Here is a 26,850-nt window from a genome sequence, read left to right as displayed (position 1 = left end):
TATTTTTGCTTAATGAGAAAACAAAAGCAGCACAATCATATCCCCACAGTGTAACAGGTCTTTGTATGCCTTGCTGAATAATTAAAGAAATTTGTTCCTCATATGTTGTTAATGTTTTGTTAAAGTTAAATTTAATATATATCCATTCTAAAGGCAACTCATCTTGAGCTAAAGTGCCTATAGGATATTCAAGAGTATTTCAATGTATAATTTAATAACTCTATCTGGATCAATACGTGCCAAAAATGCATCTTTCCATTTTCAGAGAAGATATACTTACATGCCTTCATATAAGCATTAATATCCCCAGTCTCCTTTATAGGTAATTATGCTCTCCTATACTCTTCATTAGCATTTTCAAAAGCAAGCATTTGCAGCAGTTGTCCTCCAGCTTCCTCTCCTACCATCGTTCTTTCCAATGTTAATTTTAATATACATAAAAACTTAATATATGGTTCATAGAAAGTTACTGCCTTTTTCAACCAACCACTATCATCCTTTATAATAAGTTGGTTGGGCCACACCTTGAACCGATGATAGACATTGTCCCAGGATAGACATTCTTTATCAGCAGGTCTCAGGGTAGAACTGGATATGTGACCCTGTGCTATAGCACTGTCCAGAGTGGTAAATGCAGCTTCTGAAGAGGAATGCAGGCCTGGCCTCTAGACCTCCACCTTCCAGGCCTGTCTGGAGAGCCTGATGCCCTGGCAAAAGAGATTCCTTCTCTCCAGAGGAGCACTGCAGTCAAATGACATCTCAGTGATGAAAACTATCAGTCCCCAAAGGCATGCCACTGAGCAGAGATAGCCTCAGTCATGCACCTCTGCCCATCCCCAGTCCCTCGTTTCAATAACTCAACCCTTTCATGAACTAGATGGCAATACTTGAGGCAGGATGATCAGTAGTTTACTGGCCAATCTGGGCTCTATGAGACGCTCTCCCTGAAATCAGAGCCAGCAGGAAATTCAGTATGAAAGCTCTTTGTAGACAAGCTCAACAACCCGGTTCAGAGCCTGGGACCCCATGCGGTAGGATAAAGTGACTCCCATGCTTTCTGCTCTACCTTCAACACTCATGCTTTGGAATGCACACCCCTACAATGAGATCAATACACATGGAATAAAAATTAAACATAAAAATTAATGAAGACAATGCAGACAATGTTTTAAAGGATCCTGGGAGTCCTCACTCTGCACTTCCCTTTCCTTTGCCTTGGGAACATCACCTGCACCAGAGGCTGAGACTTCCTGCAAGAGAGAGAGGAGAGATGCACTGTTCATTCCGCTGGAGCTGTGCAAAGACCAGAGCCACCTGTCTTTTCCTGATAGTGGGAGCTGGGCCCAAGTGTGGGCCGCTCCTACTAGAGGAACCACAAGAAGAGGACCACCTTCCTCAAACCTTCCTGGAAGTCAGAGTACGGGCTATGGACTTCCCTCAATCCTCAGAGGACTCTCTTTCAGCGATGGCTCAGAGCCTCTTAGGACAGAGAGGGACCAGAGCTTCTCCCCAAAGCAAGATCCCTGTCTTATCTGACAGGTATGTGGGCTTAGGGATGGCACAGAGGATGTGACAAGGTTACATGTAGCACAGGGGCTAGGTTAATAAAGAAGTCAAAGAGGAAAGAAACCTGGAAGATTCCTCATCTGTTCTTTTTTGCTCTATTCGTAGGGATGAGGTGGCAGTGTGGGGTAGAGGACTAGGACACAGCACAGCCTTCTCTGCTCATGGTTAGCTTTCTAGGCTGCCTGGTCACTGTGACCAGCATCTTTTCAACTGTGCCACTCTACTACCAAGGCTGACACAACTGGTGGACCATGTAGCAATAGGACTGTACTGACTTAGCGACATTTGGAATCACACAATGATCATGTGTCACAGATGGGTTTCTTTTTTTAGAAAAGGATTAAAACAAAAACTATTTATTTTGTCCATATGAGTGAGTACACTGTCCCTGTTTTCAGACACAACAGTAGAGGGTAGTAGATGAGATTAGAAATGGTTATAAGACACAGTGTGGTTGCTGGGGATTGAACTCAGATCCTCTGGAAGAGCAGTCAGTGGTCTTAACCACTGAGCCATCCCTCCAGCCCCAGTATATTGTATTTTCAATATTGTTTGTTTTATTTCTTTTCTCACCTATGTCTGTATGGTGTTTCTGTGAGTACAGGTACTGATGTGCCTGTGTAAAGGTCAGGGACAACCTGAGCACAGGTCCTCACCTTCTACCTCTCGTCCATGGCTGTGTATGCTAGGCTAGCCCTTCCCCTAATCCTAGAGACTGTCCACTTTAGGCTCCTATCTCCCTGTGGGAAGGGCTGGATGACAGACTCTACTGCATCCAGGTTCATGTGGCTTCTAGGGACCTAAACTGTTGTTGGGTTTGTTCAGATGAAAATAAACACCATTTCACAGCCCTGGCTGGGCAAGGCAGCGCACGGGTCTTTGCTGCTCTTGCAGAAGACTTGAGTTCAGTCTCCAGCACCCGGGTCAGGTGGCTCACAACCACCTGAGACTCCAGGTCCAGGGACTTCCAAGCTCTTCTGGATCAACCTACATGGCAAAAGCAGGGCTGGGAGCTGGAGGCTTCTGGTGTTGGCTTCTCCCTGCAGTAGGGGGCAAATCATGGGCATGTGAGGTAACATGGAACCCTGTAATTCTATAAAGTGCAGAAGCTCCTGATGTCCCTCATGGTGCCCCAGAGCCTGCTCACCACACATGGAGGCTTCAGTAACATGGCCTTGTCCTGACCTGTGTGCACTCTGCATCCTCACTCTCTACCTCCTGCTTTTCGGGGTTGGAAGTCTCAGGTGTAGGAGGCGCCTACCGTAGGCCTCTTCTGTCAGCATTTCAGCATTTTACATTTTATGTAGTTTGTGGTGTTCCTGTGCCATGATATGCACATGGAGAGCAGAGGACACAATGTGGACTCAGTTCTCTGCTTTCATCCATGATCAAACTGAGGCCATGAGGCTGGGTGGCAGAGCCTTTACCTGCTGATCTGTACCCACTTGACCTTCACCAGGCATCCTTTGCTGTACACAGATATATCAGCCTGTGACCCTCATCCTCCAGACTCTTATGAAGCAAACCCCATAGGTGTGGAGCTCTCATGTTAGCCAGGGCTAAAGGGGAAGGCAGCAAGCCCTTCAGGAACTCTAGAAAAATGTCTATACTGGGACTAAACTCGTGCTGCCATGTAGGGCTACATTTTTCCTTTAAAACAGAAGGATGTGTGGTGGTGGTGGCACAGGCCTTTGATCCTAACACTTGGGAGGCAGAGGCAGACAGATCTCTGTGAATTCTAGGCCAGCTCCCTCTACAGAGCTAGTTCCAGGTCAGCTACACAAAAAACCCCTGTTTCCAAGAGTAAAACAAAGAAAGAGAAAGAAGGAAAGAAAGAAAGAAAGAAAGAAAGAAAGAAAGAAAGAAAGAAAGAAAGAAAGAAAGAATGAATTTATATTTTGTATACAATGAGATGCCTGCCTGTCTATGCCTGAACCATCATGGTAACTATGACTCTTGTCACATCTTCATTAATTCAAATACTGAAGGCTAAATGGGTAAATCTTAATGACAATACAATGAGGGGGTGTGCTGAAGAGAATGTTGGTTTAGTGGCTAAGAGCAGAAGACCAGGGTTCAGTTCCCAGTGCCCACATGGTGGCTCCTATTAGGCTGTAATTGCAGTTCTAGGGAATCAGTCTGGACTTCACGGGCACCACACATACCACATTGTGCACAAGCATTTATTAGGTGAAACACTCAGGCCCATAAAAGTAAGTAAATAAAATATATGCTTAACAGACACTGTGATTCAGGAAGTTCTTAGTGACTTTGGTTATCATTTCTCTCTCCTGGAGACCTGTCTTCCTCATGGCTCAGCCTCCCTGGCTTCTAGGACATTCCCTAGCTCTGTGGAGCATGAAGTACTCAACACCATAAGCCAAGCATTGCAAAGCCATCTGCACCTTCACTGCTACACCTTCTCCATGGCTGTGTCTAAAGGGAGAGACTTGGAATCCCACAGATGCAAGGCCAAACCTGTTGGGCTATGTGAGCCCAGCCACCCAATAGTCAGATCTATTCCTGCCCTTGGCTATGGCATGAGGCTCTTAAGACAAATTAATCTGAAGGATCTCAACAGCTATGCTGTTAGACCTCTCATTGCTCTGCCCGACCTCCAAGCTCCATTTTACTGGCTCAAATTCACACCCGAACTCCTCTCCTGCCTCAGCCACCATCAGCTCTTCTACTCCTCTCCACCTGTGCTCTGAATAATCCACACTAAAGTGGACGTTAACCTCTTGTGGACCTCCAGACGTATGCTTGTGATTAATCTTCATTGGCTGTTTTGTATGGGTAGGCGGGTTCTTCTAGTCTCATGCAGAACACTGCTCACACATTTTGGATCTTACAACACCCTCTTGATTGAGAATCCTGACTAATGACTGACTGAGCCTTCCATGCCTGAAGTCACCCTCTGTCTCCCAGTCCAAGATGAGAATCCCCACCCTAACCCCATGGTGTCCAGTTTCATCTCAGAAGCTAGACTCTGCACTGCCCTTTACCTTTTGGTTCTCTGCCTCTAATTCTGTTAAATAGTTCCTCTCTTCTTTAAAACAAATTCATTTTGTTGTTTATTTTTTGAGACAGGGTTTCTCTGTTTGGCCCTGGCTATTCTGACAGGCTCTCTGTAGATCAGACTTGTCAGGAAGCCAGATATCTGCCTGCCTCAGCCTCTTAAGCACTGGGATTACTGGATTGTGCCAGCATGTTTAATTAAAAATTAATTAGTGGCAGTGCATGTTGGCACATGCCTTTAATTCCATCCGTTGGGAGGTAGAGGCATTGTGAGTTCCAGGACAGCCAGGGCTATAAATTAACACCTTGTCTCAAAGAAAACAAGCCAAAAATGAAACAAAAATGTTGCAATATGGTCTTAGGTATGTAACTGAGTCTGTTCTTGAACTCTGAATCCTCCCACTTTCACTCAGGTGCTAATCAGCAGGCTTCTGTCTTGACTTTCACTGCGCACTCAGGGCTGCCAGGACTGTTACCTCTCCCAGTGTAACTCCTGACTCTCTCATCAGCATCATCACAAAACTCCTGCTAAGAATTAAGGAAACCTGAATTCTAAGGAACAGTCGGAGCTCCAGTATTTCCAAAGCTCACTCTAATACAGATGGATCCTATGCTGCAGTAAAATGGTCACAGCTGGAGGTCTTAATTCCAGGACTTGGGACAGAGGGGTCGGAGGATCCTGAATTCAAGGTTATTTTTATGTTACAGTGTTGCTCAAAGCGAGTTGGGCTGCTACAAGATACCCTGTCTCAAAACTATACCAAACACACCTAAAATGAAACAGAGCAGTTTGAGTGGGTACAGATGGGAAAGCTCGGCACTTTATGGCTAAGCCACCTGCTGCCAGCACCAAAGTCCATGCACAGCCCCAATTCTGAGCTGTGTCTGGGACCCCACTTAGGAGCACGCACCAAAGTAGCTCAGATTCAGGGCTTTTGGTCTAAGAGGAATTCAGGCAGTCACTCTTTGGATGCCAGTTCTCCAGCTCAACTGCCTGTCAGCCCAGGATCTGGTCTTAGTCATGGCTTGGCATCCCTAAATTCCTCCCAGCTGTGCTCTGAACTCACCCTGTGCCCCGTTCTGATGAATCTGCCATTCTCCATGGGAGTAGCCTCAAGAAGTCCCTCACATCTGAAGCACCACTCTGAGTGCAGTAAATACTGCAGGTGAGGGGCGTGGCCAGCAGAGCACCCACCCCTTTCAGCTGTAGAACATTTAGCTCTAGAGTGAGCACTGCTGTGCATTGTGGAACTTAAGCATATCCCAGGCTTGGCCTGGGAAGAGCCGTTGACACCCACACTTTCTGGGGTGACATTGTCTCCTGAGGATAGAGTCAGGTCAGGAGCAGCAACTGATGTTCACGAGAAACAAACTTTCTTCACCACTTGCCCATGCTGGCCCTAGGATCTGGGCTTTTTGGGTGACATGAGTGCTGAGCCCCCCCAGGTAGATGGGTTTTCAGGGGTAGGTGGTTATTGTCACCAAAGGTATCCACAAGGATAAGTCATACTGTACTAATTCCCATATTAGATCCCTTCTCACGGGTCACAGAGGTCGTGCTGGGTCCTAAATGTGGACCCAGGTTCCTGCGCACTTTTGAGGAGACTGGTCAGGGCGCAGGCTTCAGGACATTTTGTTTGAATTATTTTGGGGGATTTTATTTTTACTGTTGGGGACAAACCTAGGGCTGCCATGTGCTGGGAAAAGGCTTTGCCACAGCTGTAGATCATCCCTAATTATAAACTCCTAAATTCTCCCAATCCTGGAACTTTCTAGGTCCCTCACATGATGCAACCTTTGGGGGATTCCTCACATAGAATCATGGGGTGGATTGCATCCCAAAGAGAGACAGTGGGAAATGTTCCCCAGTGTCTGCCTGTGGCTGTGGTAATGAGAGTGCTGACCAGTGGATGGCAGGGCCCAGGTGAAACCCTTTTGTTTTCTACTTGAGTGGAATCTTCACCATGCCTTTTTTTTTTTTCTTGAAACACAGGTTGCCCTGGAACTTACAGTCTTCCATCACCCTGACTCAGTTTCCAATGACCGGGATCACTGGCTTAAATTACTATGCCCATCTTTCTTTTTTTGTATTTATAAATCTTCTAAAAGCCAGAAGGATCTAGAATTTAAAATTTTGCGGTCCAAAGCATTTCCAACAGGGGATTCTTGACCTAGGAGTATCCAGACCAGTTTTTTTTTTTTTTTTTTTTTGATTCTTTTTTTTTTTTTTCGGAGCTGGGGACCAAACCCAGGGCCTTGCGCTTCCTAGGCAAGTGCTCTACCACTGAGCTAAATCCCCAACCTCCCCAACCCCTCCAGACCAGTTTTTATTGTGTGGGTACTTCATTCCCATAACAGCTTATGTTTGACAAAGAGTTCCAAGGTGTGATGTCACTGGGCATCAGGCGGTGTCCCAAATAGCAGCACTGACTCAGGTTGTAATTTAGGCTGGAGAAACTTACTAGGACCCTGGTAATCCTAGCACCCTGGGGCCTCACATGTCCTTAGTCTGATCTAGTGATGAATCAACTGCTCTTGAGGGTGGATTGGAATTCTAGTCACTGTGAGGCAGGAGCATTAGGACCCTACGGCCACTCTGGGCTCCATAGGAAGACCCTGTTTCAATAGTAAAAGGAGTCACCTGCGAGTTCTTACTGTCTTCCCTGAGGCCTTCCTGCTGGAGTTAGAATAGCTGTCTCACCAAGTTGAAGTAGAGGGCAGAGTGTTGGTGCCTTCTATAATGAGGACTAGTGACAGATAGTCTATGGAAATTCTAGAAAGATCTACAAGTATTTATGTCATGTGCATGGGAATTGCTGGCTTCCCTGTGTCCTTTGCCTTTTTATTTGCAGTCCATGGGGCACCTGGGAATGTCCCAAATCCAGGCTGCAGACAGGGCTTGTCCCATGATTCTCACTTGCACCCAGTGCCTGCCTGATTGTCATAAGTCTGACAGAGCCACTGTATGCTCTCCTGACACCTGCAGAGAGCAGTATATGGGACCCTACCATCCCCACACTGCCCATCAGTGTCTACAATGTCCCTATATGGCACTGAGATGGTCTAAGCTGCTTCCCGCCTATATGCTGCATCAGAATCTGACCATTCCTAATTTCCTCCTCTCACACCCACACTAGAAGCCCTGTACCCACACTAGCCCCAGCTGGCCTGTTGCCCACTGACATCTCATGGACTCTGCCCCAGTCCCCTGCCCTGCCCTGCACCGCCCTGCCCCGCCCCAATGCCCTGCCCTGCCCTGCCCTGCCTCAATACCCTGCCCAGCCCTGCCTTGCCCCAATCCCCTGCCCTGCCCTCACTCAGCTGACAATGTGGACATCTCAAGACAGTCACTGGACAATGGCTGACACACTTGTCTGGAGACTGGAAATGTTTCTCGATCTTGGAGAGGAAAGAAGGACCCTCCAACTACACTGTCCTCTAAGGAAGTTTATTCAGGTGACGGATGACAGGGACTGTTTTGTCTCATGTCACACATGACAGTAGAAAATATCCTAGGTATTGGATGGCGCTGTTAGCATTAACAGAACAAAGCACATAGTGTTGGGAAGGATAATAAATTATGAGTAGGATTAGAAAACCCCAAGCCTCTTCCAGGTCCTAAGAGGCCAAAAAATACCACCAAACACAGCATTAATGTGATAGGTTGGTTAAATCTAGTTACTAGATTCTAGTGTGATAACTATGACCCTTTGTGTGTCATGCTCAGCTTATAATGACTAGAGGACCTAAGCTTGAGAGTCACCAATGCCTCTCCCTTGCTTCTCCAGCTGCTGAGCATTGAAAAGCCCTAATGAGACAGCATCTGTTTGCAGACATACTGGATTATTCTTCTTCACTTAATCTCTCCCAGTCACCTCCACTCTCAGTAAGTCAGTTTAATTCCATAAATTGGAAATGAGTCACGTGGAAAATATACTTTCTCAATAAAATCACAGATTTCAAGGTAAAAGGTGAAACATGAACTATCCCACCTAACTTCTGGGCTTGCACAGACCTGCTCTGGAAAAGAAACATGTGGTCACAGCTGCAGTCTGGATTCAATATGGATGCTCTTGAGGTCCTCCCTAAGCTGCATAGATTGAGATAATTATCTTGCTTTCTATCAAAAGAATTCATTATGCCAAGTTGGCCTGTAGAAGGAGGCTAGTCTCTTCTGTATTTTATCAGATGTGCTTAATGTATATAATCATCGATAGTAAGTGAAAGATCTGTTTGGAATTGAAACTGAGTGGTGCTGGAGGATGATCCTGAATGCACAATGAGCAGTGGAGGCACCAGAGCCCGGTGGGGATGCCTAGCAGGCTACCACATTGAGCAGGCACCGCTCAACCACCTGTACATACACATCTCCTGAGATCTCTCTCCTTAATTGAAGGTGATCATGTCCATCTAGTATAGCACATGCCCTGGAAGGACAAAAGCTACCTACAGGAGCTGTGGTGATGACTCACAGGTTAGAGCATCTGCTTCTCTCTCAGAAGAACCACATGGTCCCTAACAATCATCTACAATGGGGAATGCTATTCCCTCTTTTGATCATGAGGGAAATGCACTCAGGAGTGGCCCAGATACATTTGAAAAAAAAAAGATCCATTGAGTTAAATGATAAAAATAAATATAATCAGCAACAATAAAAAACACAGCATATGAATGATCAAGTGAAACAGCACCTATAAAAACCTATTTCCCAAAATGACGTTGATGGTCATTATCTTTCTGGTTTAATACTAATGCTGTATTGTAAGAAAAACTGAGGCACATGGTTCTCCATTAGGATTATTCTATATTCCTTTGTGAAAGTTGTCATTTTTTCTGCAGCTCTACAGGCATGAGTGTGTGTTACTCAATATCTGGTGCACACAGTCAATAAGGAATGTGTGTTGTAGACTGATATAGACTAGGATGAGCAGAATACATGAGAGCATGGATACAGTATGTCAGTGATTACATCATAAAGTGTGTGTCCATAAAAAAAGTCATACACAAAAGACACCATCACCCTGTGTACCCCTTGGTGGCTTTGAATTCACTGGACCATGCAAAGATCCATATCCAGCTGTCAGTTCTAAGTCTACAGGAGGGGAAAGGACCCTTGAATAAGATGGTCTTAAGAGTCAAGAGTTACAAATCAATTTTTATTCATAAGGAATACAATTTACAAAAAACAGGCATAAAATGAACAACTAAAATTGTATAAAAAATGAAAAACAGTAACAAGAATATATAACTATGAAATAACAAAAAGAAAACTTCAATGAAAATCATAACCAAAAACATTTCTTAACAGCATTTTCTTAATGAACATTTAGAAACACAGTTGTAGTGCTGTTTCTCCTCTAGGACGTGAGATGTCAAGGCAGTCCCCTCAGTTGTCTCTCAAATGGTGTTGTCCGTATGAGAAAGGAGAAAGACCTCAATGAGACAGGCTGGCATACGGATACATAAATTTAGGGTCTCTATACATTGAGGAAATTATCTGAGAAGAAGAATATTCCCCCAAAAAGTCTTTGACTGTGAGGATTGTCGTCACAGGGAACTCCTGAGAGAGAAACTCATTCCTCAGGGGGCTGTCTTCCTGGGATCCGTCCTATGCCATGTCTCCTGCAGTTTCTGAGACCTGGGAGGAGAAGGCAGCTATTAAGACACTGATTTGGTGGGGACATGCATACCAGCTGTCAAGTTGCTGCCTTCTGTCCCCTCAGCTGCATTGGACAGACAGCACTGATCTTTTCACTGAAATCATTGCTGCTTTCTATGCAGGATGGGGAACATCACCAGCAACACTCACAGTACTGTGGGAGAACAAGCTGCTCCTCAGACTCTACCAGTGCAAACCAAGAATGGGGAAATGGGGAGAGACCTGATTGGGGTGCAGGAAGAAAGGAGAAGGCCACATGATACCCAGATCAAAGCCAATGACCAGGACTCATTTGCCATTTGCACTTGGTTCTTATCCCTACAAGGTGCTTCCAACCATCACATGACCCCTGTATGACCTTTGTCACACAACCAAGAACTCGTTCAAAACTCTTCATAGCATCCAATCTGTGATAGGGAGATGCAGTCATGTGATATGTTATTCCTCTGTCACCATTTCTGGACTGCAGTTTCAAAAAGGGCAGAGAAGTATAATTGCCCATAATTCAGTTTCTGAAGAGTGGTTAACATCCCAGAATACTTGTGCATAGACAGAGCAATGAATAACTCTATCACATGAGGTGGGTGACTGACTGGGTGTGGGGAGATTAGAAAGGTGATAGGGGAAGCAAAGACGTATCCAATAGGCAAATGGTATCAGACATTGTTAATCTGACTCAGCTGCTTGTTCCTACCACATTTTGCTGGGTCTGGAGGTTGCTGGTCTTCTCCTGTTCGTCTTCATCCTTCGGGTTCAACTCAAACAAATATCGCTGTAACTCCTTGCTCTCCTGCTTCAATGTGACCAACTTCTTCTTCATACATGCCTGGTCCATCAGGAGCCGGCTGTGCAGGTTGCTGGAAACACACTCTGCATAGTAAGATCCTGAAGCCTCTTCCTCCCATTCCAACTGCCAAATCCCACAAACTCCACCAGGACCCAGATACCCATAAAGACTTCGTAGAATACATCTCCATACATGTAAGGCTGCTCCACAAACAGCAAACGGCCAATCCAGGGAAGAATAAATTGTTTCTGTGACCCAAGCACCAATAAGAGTCCATGTCTGTCCAAAAGAACAAGGGATCTACAACTACCCATGAGAGCCCAATGCATCGGGGCAACATCAATTAGTAGGCGGCAAATAACCTCAAGAGGACAGTAGAACCAAGGGAGGTCATGCAAACCATGTGGTCCACACATTGAGCTTTGTTAAACCTGCCCCAATGCCCTGCCTTGCCCTCCCCTGCCCTGCCCTCACTCAGCTGACATTGTGGACATCTCAAGACAGTCACTGGACAATGGCTGACACACTTGTCTGAAGACTGGAAATGTTTCTCGATCTTGGAGAGGAAAGAAGGACCCTCCAACTACACTGAACTCTAAGGAAGTTTATTCAGGTGAGGGATGACAGGGACTGTTTTGTCTCACGTCACACATGTCAGTAGAAAATATCCTAGGTATTGGATGCCGCTGTTAGCATTAACAGAACAAAGCCCATAGTGTTGGGAAGGATAATAAATTATGAGTAGGATTAGAAAACCCCAAGCCTCTTCCAGGTACTCAAGGCAAAAAATACCACCAAACACAGCATTAATGTGATAGGTTGGTTAAATCTAGTTACTAGATTCTAGTGTGATAACTATGACCCTTTTTGTGTCATGCTCAGCTTATAATGACTAGAGGACCTAAGCATGAGAGTCACCAATGCCTCTCCCTTGCTTCTCCAGCTGCTGAGCATTGAAAAGCCCTAATGAGACAGCATCTGTTTGCAGACATACTGGATTATTCTTCTTCACTTTATCTCTCTGAGTCACCTCCACTCACAGTAAGTCAGTTTAATTCCATAAATTGGAAATGAGTCACGTGGAACATATACTTTCTCAATACAATCACAGATTTCCATGTAAAAGGTGAAACATGAACTGTCCCCCCTAAGTTCTGGGCTAGCACAGACCTGCTCTGCAAAAGAAACATGTGGTCACAGCTGCAGTCTGCATTCACTATGGATGCTCTTGAGGACCTCCCTAAACTGCATAGATTAAGATAATTATCTTGCTTTCTATCAAAAGAATTCATTATGCCAAGTTGGCCTGTAGAAGGAGGCTAGTCTCTTCAGTATTTTATCAGATGTGCTTAATGTATATAATCATCGATAGTAAGTGAAAGATCTGTTTGGAATTGAAACTGAGTGATGCTGGAGGATGATGCTGAATGCACAATTAGCAGTGGAGGCACCAGAGCCCGGTGTGGATTCCTAGCAGGCTACCACATTGAGCAGGCACCGCTCAACCACCTGTACATACACATCTCCTGAGATCTCTCTCCTTAATGGGAGATGATGGCGTCCATCTAGTTTAGCACATGCCCTGGAAGGACAAAAACTACCTACAGGAGCTGTGGTGATGACTCCCAGGTTAGAGCATCTGCTGCTCTCTCAGAAGAACCACATGGTCCCTAACAATCATCTACAATGGGGAATGCTATTCCCTCTTTTGGATCATGAGGGAAATGCACTGAGGAGTGCATACATACATCCATACATTTGAAAAAAAAAGATCCATTGAGTTAAATGATAAAAATAAATATAATCAGCAACAATAAAAAACACAGCATATGAATGATCAAGTGAAACAACACCTATAAAAACCTATTTCCCAAAATGACGTTGATGGTCATTATCTTTCTGGTTTAATACTAATGCTGTATTGTAAGAAAAACTGAGGCACATGGTTCTCCATTAGGATTATTCTATATTCCTTTGTGAAAGTTGTCATTTTTTCTGCAGCTCTACAGGCATGAGTGTGTGTTACTCAATATCTGGTGCACACAGTCAATAAGGAATGTGTGTTGTAGACTGATATAGACTAGGATGAGCAGAATACATGATAGCATGGATACAGTATGTCAGTGATTACATCATAAAGTGTGTGTCCATAAAAAAAGTCACATTATCCACACAAAAGACACTATCACCCTGTGTACCCCTTGGTGGCTTTGAATTCCCTATTTACCCATGCTGCCTGGACCATGCAAAGATCCATATCCAGTTGTCAGATCTAAGTCTACAGGAGTGCAAAGGACCCTTGAATAAGATGGTCTTAAGAGTCAAGAGTTACAAATCAATTTTTATTCATAAGGAATACAATTTACAAAAAACAGGCATAAAATGAACAACTAAAATGGTATAAAAAATGAAAAACAGTAACAAGAATATATAACTATGAAATAACAAAAAGAAAACTTCAATGAAAATCATAACCAAAAACATTTCTTAACAGCATTTTCTTAATGAACATTTAGAAACACAGTTGTAGTGCTGTTTCTCCTCTAGGACAAGACGTCAAGGCTGTCTCCTCAGATGTCTCTCAAATGGTGTTGTCGGTATGAGAAAGGAGAAAGACCTCAACCAGACAGGCTGGCATAAGGATACATAAATGTAGGGTCTCTAAACATTGAGGAAATTATCTGAGAAGAAGAATATTCACCCACAAAAAGTCTTTGACTGTGAGGATTGTCGTCACAGGGAACTCCTGAGAGAGAAACTCATTCCTCAGGGGGCTGTCTTCCTGGGATCCGTCCTATGCCATGTCTCCTGCAGTTCCTGAGGCCTGGGAGAAGAAGGCAGCTATTAAGACACGGATATGGTGGGGACACGCATACCAGCTGTCAAGTTGCTGCCTTCAGTCATGTGATATGTTATTCCTCTGTCACCATTTCTGGACTGCAGTTTCAAAAAGGGCAGAGAAGTATAATTGCCCATAATTCAGTTTCTGAAAAGTGGTTAATATCCCAGAATACTTGTGCATAGACAGAGCAATGAATAACTCTATCACATGAAGAGGATGGCTGATTGGGTGTGGGGACATTAGAAAGATGATACGGGAAGCAAAGATGTATCTAATAGGCAAATGGTATCAGACATTGTTAATCTGACTCAGCTGCTTGTTCCTACCACATTTTGCTGGGTCTGGAGGTTTCTGGTCTTCTCCTGTTCGTCTTCATCCTTCGGGTTCAACTCAAACAAATATCGCTGTAACTCCTTGCACTCCTGCTTCAATGTGACCAACTTCTTCTTCATACATGCCTGGTCCATCAGGAGCCGGCTGTGCAGGTTGCTGGAAACACACTCTGCATAGTAAGATCCTGTAGCCTCTTCCTCCCATTCCAACTGCCAAATCCCACAAACTCCACCAGGACCCAGATACCCATAAAGACTTCATAGAATACATCTCCATACATGTAAGTCTGCTCCACAAACAGCAAACGGCCAATCCAGGGAAGAATAAATTGTTTCTGTGACCCAAGCACCTAACAGTCCATGTCTCTCCAAAAGAACAAGGGATCTACAACTATCCATGAAAGCCCAATGCATCGGGGCAATATCAATTAGTAGGCAGTAAACATCCACAAGAGGACAGTAGAACCAAGGGAGGTCATGCTAACCATGTGGTCCACACATTGAGCTTTGTTAAACCTGATATGACCCCAGAGGCCCAGGTCGGCCTAATAACACTCTGATGCCTGAATCAGTATAGTTCTATCCAGAGCCTTCTAAAGATGCATAGACACTGTGCTGAGAAGTCACAGTCTCTTATGGAACTGAAACTGAGTCCAAAAGACCCACGGCACAGTGATATTTAAACAGCAGAAGACATGGACCCAGAGCTGCAGGCTCTCCAGTCCAGAACAAAGAGAGGCAGCAATGGATATTCCACAAGTGAGGGGCCCTTCTGACCAGTACTTACCGATAGAAGTTAATCTCCTTCTTGAGCTCCTGAAATTTCTCACGATGTTCAATGTTCTTTGTGTCTAAGTTGTGCAGTAATGAAATGACCTCTTTCTCCTTTATCTTCAAGTTTTCATAAAATGGATTTGGCCTGAAGTAGGGGCTGGCCCCAGGAAGATAGAACCCAATGAACATCGAGGTTTAGGACTATATGAACTCAGTCTGTGTCCTGTACTACCCCAGCCCTGGAAGGACACTTTCTGAATTCTACATATTTGGATCTTCTTCAGCTTCAGAAACTTGGAATTGTGTGCCCAGGACAACAGAAGCTAAGCACCCAGATAAAGGGTTCCCTGGCTCACTTTTTTCAATCAGGAGGGCTGGATCTACATTCAAACCTGTTATGCTGTCAAGAGCCTAGGCCACAGAGCTTACCCAACCACACACACACACACACAAACACACACACACACACATCCAGAAACCTCTGATTTCATTTTTCCTGTTTTGACAAGTGGAATGCTACAAGCCGAATAACTAATATTCTAGAGGCAGACAGTACACATAATTCTGGAGATAAGACCAGATATTGCCACAAACTTATAATCTGCCCAAGGCATACAAGTGTATAGACAAATGTGACCACACAGGCAAAGAACTGTACTGTTGAAAGTGGGGCTTCCAAAATAAAGCACTTACACCTCCATGAAACTATTATACAGGTATATCCTGAGGTCAAAAAACAGACCCCTAAATTCCAAGGGACAGGGGACATAGAAACATATAAAAGTTGTACATATGCATGCAGACCTGTGAACACACAGACACACAAACTGGGACACACCCACAAGAAAAGAAAAGTAAACAGACTCAGAGAATGAGAAAGAGAGACAAATATGGAAAGAGCACAATGAGAATCAGTAGAAATGTATGCACCATTACTGTCTCAGTGTTTAAGGCACACAGACAAGAAGGAACAGGCCTGAGCCTCAGGCCTTCTAGTTAAGCATGGAGATGAACAATGTGGGACCTGTTACCTAAGGGTGCTGCCATGAGATGATAGCGTTCAGTCACCTTCCTAGCAAGTACAAACACTGTCCACAAACTCATAGCACCTAGAACCTTGCAAACTGCCACCTGTCAAGGGCTTTCCAATTGTACACTGGGAACTCATGCTCCAGTGACGTTATCCCTGAATTCTTCACTCAGATCACAAGTTCAGATTTTCAACAGGTGGAATCAGAGAGTCCATTTCCAAACTCACTCCTCACTAAGGGTCAGGTTCTGAATCTCCTCTCTATGGGAGATGAGGTTTAGAACAAGGTCGTTTGTTTGGAGCAATGCATACCTCTTGCTCATGGATCCACCTGTCACATAAAGGAGGCGATCTGTCAGCTCATTTCTCTCCTTGGTAGTTAGCTCCAGTTCTCTATTCAGCCTCTCCTCTTCCTCGTTGGCCTGCACCTTGTTTAGGACATTTTCAGGGGATGACGTCTGTCTGCAGGCCTCTGTAGGTAGAAGAACACAAGTGAACCCGCATGGGGCGAATGCATAGAGCATACACAGACCACAGTGAGGTCCAAACAGGAGAACATGCTTGGAAGCCAGTGTCACTGCAAGGAGTTTGGTCTATGTGTAAGAGGCATCCTAAGTGGATCACAGTTCCCCCACTACTATATAGAGACCAAGAGATGTAAGCAGCCAGGTGTTCCCTATGCCTGCCCACACAGGCTTACAAGTACCAGAGAGATGCCTTCTCCAGGATTATTATCAGGTACGCAGGCTACAACCTGGTTTCAGGACCCTCACCCCTCTGGTTTCAGAAGTCAGATCATCAATTCAGCATCCACAATGACTTGATTGATCAGGGATACTCAGATATCCTACACTGTTACTCTCGTCCAATAACTTTGCATTAAAAATTCATGTAGGGGGAGGACATGGTCAACAGACTTATTAATTCCCCCTACTGAAATGACAAATGCCCCAGAAGTGCCAGTAGGTTACAGGCTCTTTCTCTACCTGCCCCATATAGTTGGCTACTGTAGAAAAATATCTGCCACACAGAACCTCTAATGTATGAAGGTAAGATTGGCCCCGTCAGCCAGAGGTATTCAGAGGAGTTCTAAGAATATAAGATCATGGCCAGGAGCACAATTCTCTCCCTCTTACTACTGTCAGATAGTCACTGAATTTAAAGAAGCAATGAAAGTGAAGTACATTGATGCCCTGTTTAATTCAGAAAAGTTATACCCTCCATGACTACTTATGGTGTTATTATATCAATTTAACATAATGATTGCACTATAAAAGTAAAGACTAGAAGTTCACCCAATAATAGCATAGGCATTGCCATATCCTCCATGTGGTTATGGAGAAACTAATGATGTGAAAACCTTGACTTTCAGGAATTGTGATAATCATGGAATTCAATATCTGTGGAGATGTTCCAGTGGTTGTGGCCCATTGCTATAAAGGCCAGGTGAAGGCCCCCACACTCACTCCTGACAGGAAGCTCAACATACACTGCCCAGAACTTAATCCACATTCCCCATGTCCTGTGTCCATCATTACCTTTAGGTTTCGTTTACTTCACTCTAGACTCTTCTCGATCAACATCAACTCTCCCAAAGCGCCTACAAAGACGGGCAAACATGTCTGTGGATATATCCTTTGGACACTAAGAGAAAAAGAAGGGAATTGGTTGTCACAACGATACTGGTGACATCACAGAGATTCCAAGGTCTCTCTAGGAGACAATAGAATGTCCACGAAGGGACGGCTGATGTCATGGATAACAGACTTTGCCTCCCTGCTAATGTTCTCCCTGTACTGAGCAAAAGCTTATGGACCCTTTTCAGGGGACTTCCCTGTGGCATAGCCACTGAGCACCACATGCTTCCAAAGCCAAATTTGGCTCTAGGCTTGATTGGAAAAACCTAAGTCATTGCTATGTATCTAAATGAGTGCTTCCTCCCCAATCCCTGCACAGAAATGTTTCATCCTACCTCAAATTCTCCTCAGTCAGCAATATTACCCATTAAAGATTACTGAGAAATCACACCAGTTCCTATGAGTTGCCAAAGAGGTCTCCTGTCTCATCATGTGCAGGTGCATGAAATCACACCAGAAATAGCCTGTAGGGTAGGTTGCGATGTGGGTGTGTGTTATAGGTACAACCTGAAGCTTTGTGCTTAACATTTGACAGTTGCCACCAGATTCCTTAGGAGAAAGAATTGCATTCATTATGGTCCTGGCAACAATGTGGTGATCTGTTAGCAGAGGAAACTGAAATATTGGATCCACCAGTGAATGCACCCTCAGGCTGAGTGTGGGGCTCTCCTCTTTGCACTTAAGTTACCAAAGTAGGATTGCTTACAGGCCTCTCTAAGCTATAACGTGTGATTTCATCTGAAAAATAAAATAGTCCGCAAATGTGGGGGGGGGATGCAGCCAAAGGAGTAGGACAAGCCTAGAGACATAACTCAGTGGACAGAGTAAGAAACAAGCATCTTCACTCCTGTTTCATGGATCACCCCACAAAACACAAAAGCATCTATCCTTCTAAAAAAAAAACCAGTTATTTTAATGAATGCATACACTAGTACTGTTTACAGTATTAGTGGCAAAGCTCAGATTTTGGGGGCAGATCCATGACTTGAACTATCTTCCTGACAACATATAAAGCAATAAATAAATAAATAAATAAATAAATAAGAAAAAAACACAAAAATAAAAAACACAAAAAGCACAAGCCTCTCATGTGAAGTTACAGAAGAGTGATCCAGTGGTCACTTCTGACCAGGCCATTTTAGCTATGGCAGTGCATAGTGACCCTAATTTGATGGGTCCTATATAAAGCTTTGTGCAATATTGTCATTTTAACAAACCTCATCCAGAACATACATAACGACACAGGATATGATTGCCATGTCCTTGCTGTGTATCAAGTTATTTTTCTGTGTCCTTGATTGTCAGGCATATTACAGCAACAATCTGAGATGGCTGGTAGACTTGGAAGAAAGTGGATATGAAAGATCTCCGTTAGATATCAGTACAGCCATTTCTTAAGCATGAGAATCTTTTAAGCTGGCCCTCGTTTAGCTCCTAGACGTTAGACAATAGACCAGAAAGTACAGAAAGCACATTCCCACCCACTCTCTAGGAAGCTGCCCGACCATAAGAACAGAGGGTATAGAACATATTTACTGCAGGGCAATTACAAGACAGGAAACATCTCTGGGAAGCTGACTGACCACTATAGAAGTGAGATATCCTTGGTACTGAATGCAGCTGTGCTATAGGCTGACATCGCTATAGCCTTGTCCTGGGAACTCCAGAAGGGAAACACCTGCAAAGACAGATATCCTTGGTCCTTGTCCTGGGAACCCCAGGATAAGAAAATATATATCAAGTCAGACGTCCTTCCTACTGAAATAGCTACATTGATGTGGTTACGGCCTTATCCCAGGACGAGAAACATCTGCCTAGGTATTCTTGGCACCGAAATAGCTGAGCTAATGAAACTGTGTGATCGTAAATGACTGTTTAAACTGTACATTTCTGTTGTTCGAGGCTCCTCACATCCCTCCTGCGTGTGGACCATGTCGAGCCCCAGTGCATTGGTATCCCAAAGTAAACCTCTTGTTTTTACATCAAGACTGAGTCCTGTGTGTTCATGGGGTGGTGATTGTCCTCAGGACTGGAGCGAGAGTCTCCTCTGTCTGAGGGTCTTTCAGATAAAGCTATAGTTGTGGGTTACACACCTCAATTCTCATTGGCTAATGCTGTCCTCACAGTCCTTGGAGGCCCCTTTGTAAGACTACCTGTTGGAAAGTAGAAGCAGCTTTATTTGAGCTCAAAGTGAACCTGACGAGCAGCGTAGAGAACAAGATGGGGTAATTGAGAACCTGTCTAAAACCAGCACAGAAACCCACCCTTCATTCAAAGTATTATCTACCAATTCTTGAATTTTTACCATTCTCTGCCAACCAGTCTTTCATTCAGGAAAGGTAGAAAAAAATCTGGAAATGATCTTTGTATTCTAAGGACCTTGATCTGTCTTTCCTTAGGTCCACGTTAAGAACAAATGAAATGGGTATCACCATCTGAACAACTTAGTATCACCTACTCAGCATTTCTAGCCTAATACTGTGCCTATGGCAATCTCAAGCTTCCCTGAGTGTTGCTGCCCCAGGAAGAAGAATGAAGAACTGAGGTCAAACCCCAGTGAACCTTTCATGGGTTAGAAGAAAGCCATCAGAGATACTGCACTTCTTTGTCCTTAGATTAAATCAAGATGATACAACGTGAATCTATTGGGATATTCAACCAAACATCTTCCTCACAACCCCACCTATCTGAGTTCATTGCTTGGCAGAATTCATGCCCCACCATCCTAGATATTTCTTGATTCATTGCTGCCAAGGGCCAGGTTTCCTGAGTTTTGTTTTTTATAAAATTGGGTGTAGTCAATCATAGTTGCCCTCTGTAAGAAATGACAAATATCTATAATAACAGACCACACTGTACTTGTGTATACAAGTACAGTAGTGGAAAATTCAGCATAACTGAGGAGTAGGAAATCACCACTGTGTCCTGGCCTTTCTCTGCCCATATCACAGCTCACAGGCGGCTGGGGCAAACCTTGAGTTCCTCTGTAGAAACAGAGTGAGGTTGAATGGACACTGAGCAGGCAGAGCAACACAGCTGAGGCAACTCAATTCCAGCAACAAATGCATTATTTGTTTCCCATCTTAACAGCTCCTTTTGAGGACTTGTCCCCACACCTAGCTTAAACACAGCAATTTTCATACATGCCAGCCTGCTATTTCATATTGTTGCTGTAATACGCCTCCACATCATAGATTTCAAAAAATATATACCTAACACTGAGAAGGGTGATGCTTGTCAACAGCTAGTGCGTTGGGGGCCCAGGTACGGTCACAAATAACCAGGACACAGGGGATGCAGAGCAAAGGCAGATGCAACTGCATGCAGCTACAAGCTTATTAACCCTTATATAGGCATGAATATGCATTACCTCACATTCCCTTTTGGCAAGATATAATAAGGTCGTTATTCCCATGATACCAGGAACGACTGAGGCAAGACTAGGCAAAGAAGTGAGAGTAAGCTAAGGCTTCTCCTTAAAATATCTGTATAGCAAATCACCCCTCTTCCTAGTATCACAATCTACTTGTCATAACCCAGAGAGCATGAGAGCTGCTTCCACAAAAAACAGACACAGTACAGCATAGTGTAAGGTAAAGTGAGAAAAACATTTCCTTCTCAAGGGCAGCGTTCCAGCCCCTGCTTGCATCTCTCAGCCATCTTTCCTTGATCCTGTCTGGGAAGTGTATCTCAGTGACTCCACAATTTCTCTCTTTGTCCTTTTGTTTTAAAAGTAACACTTTCTATAACATAGCTAATTGTCCTTGAAGGGGTTTAATCATGCAAAAAGAAAGCAATATAATATATAATGTATGCAACCTTTAATGAGTATATCTATTTTCTTAGGGGTATTATTCAGATACCTTCCCAGATCTGGATTTAACTTTGGTAATTGTTATCTGTCTACAAAATCAACAATATCGAATAAATATTCCAGTTTTCTGGCGTAAAGTCCTCGGGAGTAAGAACTAATGATTTTGGAATTTGCTCGGTGTCTATACTTATGTCCCTCATTTCATTTCTGATTTTTAATTCATGTATTGTCTCTCTTGTGCATTGTTAGTTTGAGGAAGGGGTTGTCTCTCTTGTGGATCTTCTCAAAAAAAAAAAAAGAGGAAGAAAAGAAAAAGACAGCTCTTGCTTTCCTTGACTTTGTATTTTTCTCTTTGTTTCTAAAGGCTTGATTTCAACCCTGAGTTTACTCCTTTCATCAGATCCTACCAGACTCTCTATGGGATGAGGCTTTGCCTCACTTGGTAACAGCAGCATGGAAAAAATGAAGCTTCTGCTGATCTCTGTTGTGGTGTTGCACATCACAATCTCACCGAAAACCATGCATAGCCTGGTTTTAGGCTCTATTAAAGCAGCCCAGTATTTCAGTGTTACCTGCAAGGTGCCATGGAACGGTAGTAACATAATTCTGCATGTACATCGACAGGTTTCTCCACGGTCTTCTGGGTCATTTGATAATAATTTATAGTGAGTTCATGGATGAACACACACACACACACACACACACACACACACACTTTACTGACATTGTGCATATTCTTTGCACACCAAAAATAAAGTGAGCGTTACTGAAAATGCACCAATAATGGAATTGAAGGAGGGAGCTGTGGGGAAGCTGGGGCTTAGAGTTACTTAAAAGACCGGATGCAGATTCTCCTTCTATTGGAGGAGAAACTTGATAGACAATGTGGTTCTTTATTTTCTTTCTCTAGAGCACACAGGACTAGGGTGGCAGCTAGGGCTTTGAGCATGTTTGGCAAGTACTGTAGCACTGAATTAAATCCTAGGGCTGGAACCCTATTAATCATCTACAACAATTACAGGGCAGGCTGTATGACGACACTCAGCTGACAATGTGGACATCTCAAGACAGTCACTGGACAATGGCTGACACACTTGTCTGAAGACTGGAAATGTTTCTCGATCTTGGAGAGGAAAGAAGGACCCTCCAACTACACTGTCCGCTAAGGAAGTTTATTCAGGTGAGGGATGACAGGGACTGTTTTGTCTCACGTCACACATGTCAGTAGAAAATATCCTAGGTATTGGATGCCGCTGTTAGCATTAACAGAACAAAGCCCATAGTGTTGGGAAGATTAATAAATTATGAGTAGGATTAGAAAACCCCAAGCCTCTTCCAGGTTCTAGGAGAGCAAAAAAAAAAAAATTACCACGAAATACAGCATTAATGTGATAGTTTGGTTAAATCTAGTTACTAGTTTCTATTGTGATACCTATTGTCAGTGCCTGCGCTGACAGTGTGTGAATATCGGGTGTAGGTTTGTGGGGTTGAAAGAAAACACGTACACGGGTCACCCCTTTTTAGCGAGTGCCCCCAAGGCTTTACTGAGATCTCCTTATATACCAGAGGCAAAAGCCCTGGAAAAACAACAAGGCAGGTGAAAATCCCCAACCAGGAAATTAGGACAAGTCTGTGAGGTGAAAGTTCCAACCCAATCAGGGGCATAAACAGCTTCTTAAAAACAAGAAGCAGGATAGCTCAGTGGGGAGGAAGGGTGCCATGGAAAATCCCAGCCCCAAATCAGGGGCTAAGAGCAGCTGTCAAAGGTGTAAACAATTTCTTGCTATAGCAGGCTGAAAGGCTCAGCGAGGGGGGAGGGAAACACCAAGGTAGGGCCCAACAGGAGCCTTCACTGGTGGCTCTAATGTTTCACTTTCCTCTGCCAACTGGCCTCCACACTGTTTCTAGCACCATAATGATTTCAAGTCTTCCTCCTAAGGAATTTTGTGGCAACCGTTGAATGCTAAGCACAAGGCTTCATGGGTGTTCCCCAAACACACACCCATGTTGCAACCTTCCATGCAGGCTATTTCTTGATGTGATTTCAAGCACCTGTACATAATAAGACAGGAGAACATTTTGACTGCATATTCAAACTGGTATTATTTCTCAGGAATTTTTAATGGCTAATATTGGTGAAGGAGGATAATTTGAGTTAGGATGAGACATTTTTGGGCAGGATTTGGAAGGAAACATTCATTTAGATGCATAGGAATTACTAAGGTTTTTATAATCAACCCTTGAGGAAAATTTGGATTTGGAAGCAGGAGGTGCTCAGTGGCTCTGCCCCCGGAAAGTCTCCTAGAAAGGGCACCTCAGCTTATGCTCAGTTCAGGGAGAACATTAGCAGGGAGGCAAAGTCTGCTCCCCATGACATCAGCTGTCCCTTCTTGGACATTCTATTGTCTCCTAGAGAGTTCTTGGCGTCCTCTGCTATGTCACCAATGTTGTAGTGACAACCAGTGCCCTAGTTTGTCTCAGTCTGAGTCTGGCAGATACATCCTAAGACATGTTTTCCAGTCTTAGAAGTGTTTTGGGAGGGGGAATGTCGATTGTGGAGAGACTAGGGTGAAGGAGTCTGACCTTTCGTCTCACAGAAATGATGGACAAAGAAAGTGGTTCTGGGGAATGTGGAGTAAGTTCTGGGCAGTGTCTTTTGAGCTTTCTGTGGAGGCGTGGGGGAGGGATGGTGGGGGTCCTGCAAGCTTAAGCGGACCTTTCTAGCAATTGGCCACAACAACTGGAGCATCTGCAAAGGAATTGAATTTCCATGAATATCACAATTCCTGAACGTCATGGATTTCAGAACATTAATTTTCCCATCCCCAAAGAAAGGATATGGTAAGGCCAATGCTACTATTCTGTGAACTTCTGGCCTTTACTTTTAAAGTTGATTGGTGGCTTGTTTTTTGTTGGTTTATTTATTTATTTAGTTGGTAATTTTATTTATTTAGTTGGTAATATCATTTATTGCCAAAGTCAAACATCTGGGTTACATCCTGGGACCCACATGACAGAAGGAGAGAAATGGCTCCTGAAAGTTGTTTGGTCATGTGCTGCGCACACACACACACACACACACACACACACACACACACACACACAGACACTCATACTCATACTCTCACTCATACACACACAAACTTTAAAGCAATAGTAATTTTTCTTAGTGTCTGATATAATTGGTTCTAATACAAAGACATCCTGAGTGTAGTTACTATATAATTAAATAGTACACATGCTCTCAGGCAAAGAGTTTAAAGTTTATAGGTACCTAATAAACTAGCATTGGGACATATAAAGAACATTTAAATGTTCAGCAGAAATACAAAGAACAACTAATTTAATTTGTTAAAAGTGAAAGCTTATACAATTCTGAAGGTTTTTATACTGGTTTTATTATACATGTAACTATGAAAAGAAAACATACATACTTGATCAATGAAATGAGGAAGAGTGATTTAATGAACAGAAAAATGGATGGTACTTCAAAATTTCCATGATTACATATTATCTATTTAATTCCCTCCACAATGGCAAGAAACGGACATTATTATTTATGCGACATTACAGATACATAAACCGAGAAAATATTGTTTGGCCTGATTTTCTGAGCTTTTTAAAGGTTTAGTTAATTGACAGAGCTGTGGTTTAAATTTAGGGTCCATATTCTTCTGTTTTAAATGTGTGACACTTTTCTCTTTTTTTCTCCATCTTTTAAATTGGGTATTTCTTATTTATATTTCAATTGTTATTACATTTCTGGGTTTCCAGGCAAACATCCCCCTAACCCCTCCCCCTCCCCTTCTCTATGGGTGTTCCCCTCCCCATCCTCCTCCCATTACCGCCCTCCCCCCAACAATCCCTTTCACTGGGGGTTCACTCTTGGCAGGACCAAGGGCTTCCCTTTTATTTCTAGTGGGTGCTGCTCTCCCTGCTCCATGGGAAGTGGATGGGGGGAAGGCCCGGGCCTGAGGTCAGTTGGAACTGGGGTAGAAAGGCATAGGGTCTCCTAGGTGAGAATGCCAAACCACCACTGCTGCTGCAGCCACCATGGAGAAGCCCTTGTTCCTGCTGCAGGGAGGAGAGTCTGGTGGCCACAAGATGGCTGAAGGGGAGCTGAGAGTGGACAGCTTCATCACCCGCCTGCTGGAGGTATGAGGATATCGTCCGGGAAAAATTGTGCAGATGACTGAAGCAGAAGTCCGAGGGCTGTGTATCACGTCTCGTGAAATCTTTCTTAGCCAGCCAACAGCTGTGAACACAGGTTTCTTTTGGAGAGCAGGCCTGTGCAGGCCCAGAACCTAGGTGGGACAGTTCAAGCTACCCTTTTTCCATGGCCAATCTCAGATCATATTCAGAAAGTATTTCTTGGGCTAAAGAGATGGCTTAGCGGTTAAGAGCACTGACAGCTCTTCCAGAGGTCCTGAGTTCAAATCCCAGCAACCACATGGTGGCTCACAACCATCTGTAATGAGATATGATGCCCTCTTCTGGTGTGTCTGAAGACAGTCACGGTGTACTTGTATATAATAAATAAATAAATAAATCTTTAAAAAAAAGAGTATTTCTTCCAGGTGATGGATTTCCAATTTATGGAATTGAACTAACTTACTGATGGTGGAAGTGACACAGAGAGTTAAAGTACAGAAGGAATAATCCAGAATGTCCACCAACAGTTGCTGTCACACCAGGACTTTTAAAAGCTCAGCTGCTAGAGAAGCAATGTAGTCTTTGGTTATTCTCAAGCTTAGGTATTCTAGTCATTATAAGCTGACCATGACACAAAAAGAATCATCTATATCAAAATAGAGAATAGTAACTAGATTCACACCACATTATCACATCACTACTGTATTTGAGGTTCTCAGTTAATATCTAAGAACCTGGAAGAGGCCTGGGTCTTGCTACACATACTCATAATTTATGTCCCCATTGTCAGCTGAGATTCTTCATGCAGCCTGGGGTCAAGGAGGTCATCCCACAAAGCACAAAACACCCATCTCAGATAAACATGTATAGTTTATTGAATCCAAAATATCCATGAATTTCAGGACACAATTAAATGTTGAAACCTAAGGATAATAGATAGAGAAGAGAATTAAGATTTCTAGTTCATAGATCCAGTAAACACCTTCAACAAATCATAGCAGCAAACTTCCATAAGGTAAAGAAAGAAAAGGCCATAAAGGTACAACAAGCCTACAGAACATCAAACTAATTGTACCAGAAAAATTCCTCCATTCACATAATAATTAAAACGCTAAATGCACAGATCAAGAAAGAACATTAAAAGGGGTAAGGTATAAATATCTAGTAACAAATAAATTCAGACGTATCTGAATTACACCAGACTTCTCAACAGAGATTCTAAAAGTCAGAAAATCTTGG

General features: G+C 43.6%; 2 protein-coding genes across 4 annotated transcripts in view; one reads left to right on the top strand and one right to left on the bottom strand.

Moving 5' to 3' along the window:
• The window catches only part of Speer4cl1 (spermatogenesis associated glutamate (E)-rich protein 4C like 1), a 204,568-nt gene that overhangs the window by 96,884 nt on the left and 80,834 nt on the right, over positions 1-26,850 (bottom strand). The window contains exons 2-5 of one of the 2 annotated variants that reach the window (XM_063278571.1): positions 16,321-16,480; positions 14,992-15,135; positions 10,938-11,100; positions 9,727-10,222 (exon numbers count right to left, since the gene is read on the bottom strand). In XM_063278571.1, coding sequence (XP_063134641.1) covers positions 10,193-10,222; positions 10,938-11,100; positions 14,992-15,135; positions 16,321-16,480 — 497 coding nt within the window. In that variant the 3' untranslated portion in view covers positions 9,727-10,192. Of the gene's footprint in view, positions 1-9,726; positions 10,223-10,937; positions 11,101-14,991; positions 15,136-16,320; positions 16,481-26,850 lie in introns of those variants that run through there. The other variant, XM_063278573.1, reaches the window with a different exon arrangement.
• Positions 1-26,850, top strand: part of LOC134483277 (uncharacterized) — a 211,961-nt gene that overhangs the window by 143,706 nt on the left and 41,405 nt on the right. The window lies entirely within an intron of this gene.

This window comes from Rattus norvegicus, chromosome 19 (assembly GCF_036323735.1).
Source record: "Rattus norvegicus strain BN/NHsdMcwi chromosome 19, GRCr8, whole genome shotgun sequence".
Classification (NCBI taxonomy): Eukaryota; Metazoa; Chordata; class Mammalia; order Rodentia; family Muridae; genus Rattus; species Rattus norvegicus.
The sequence above is the reverse complement of the archived record's forward strand: the minus strand, read 5'-3'. Positions and strand labels throughout refer to the sequence as shown.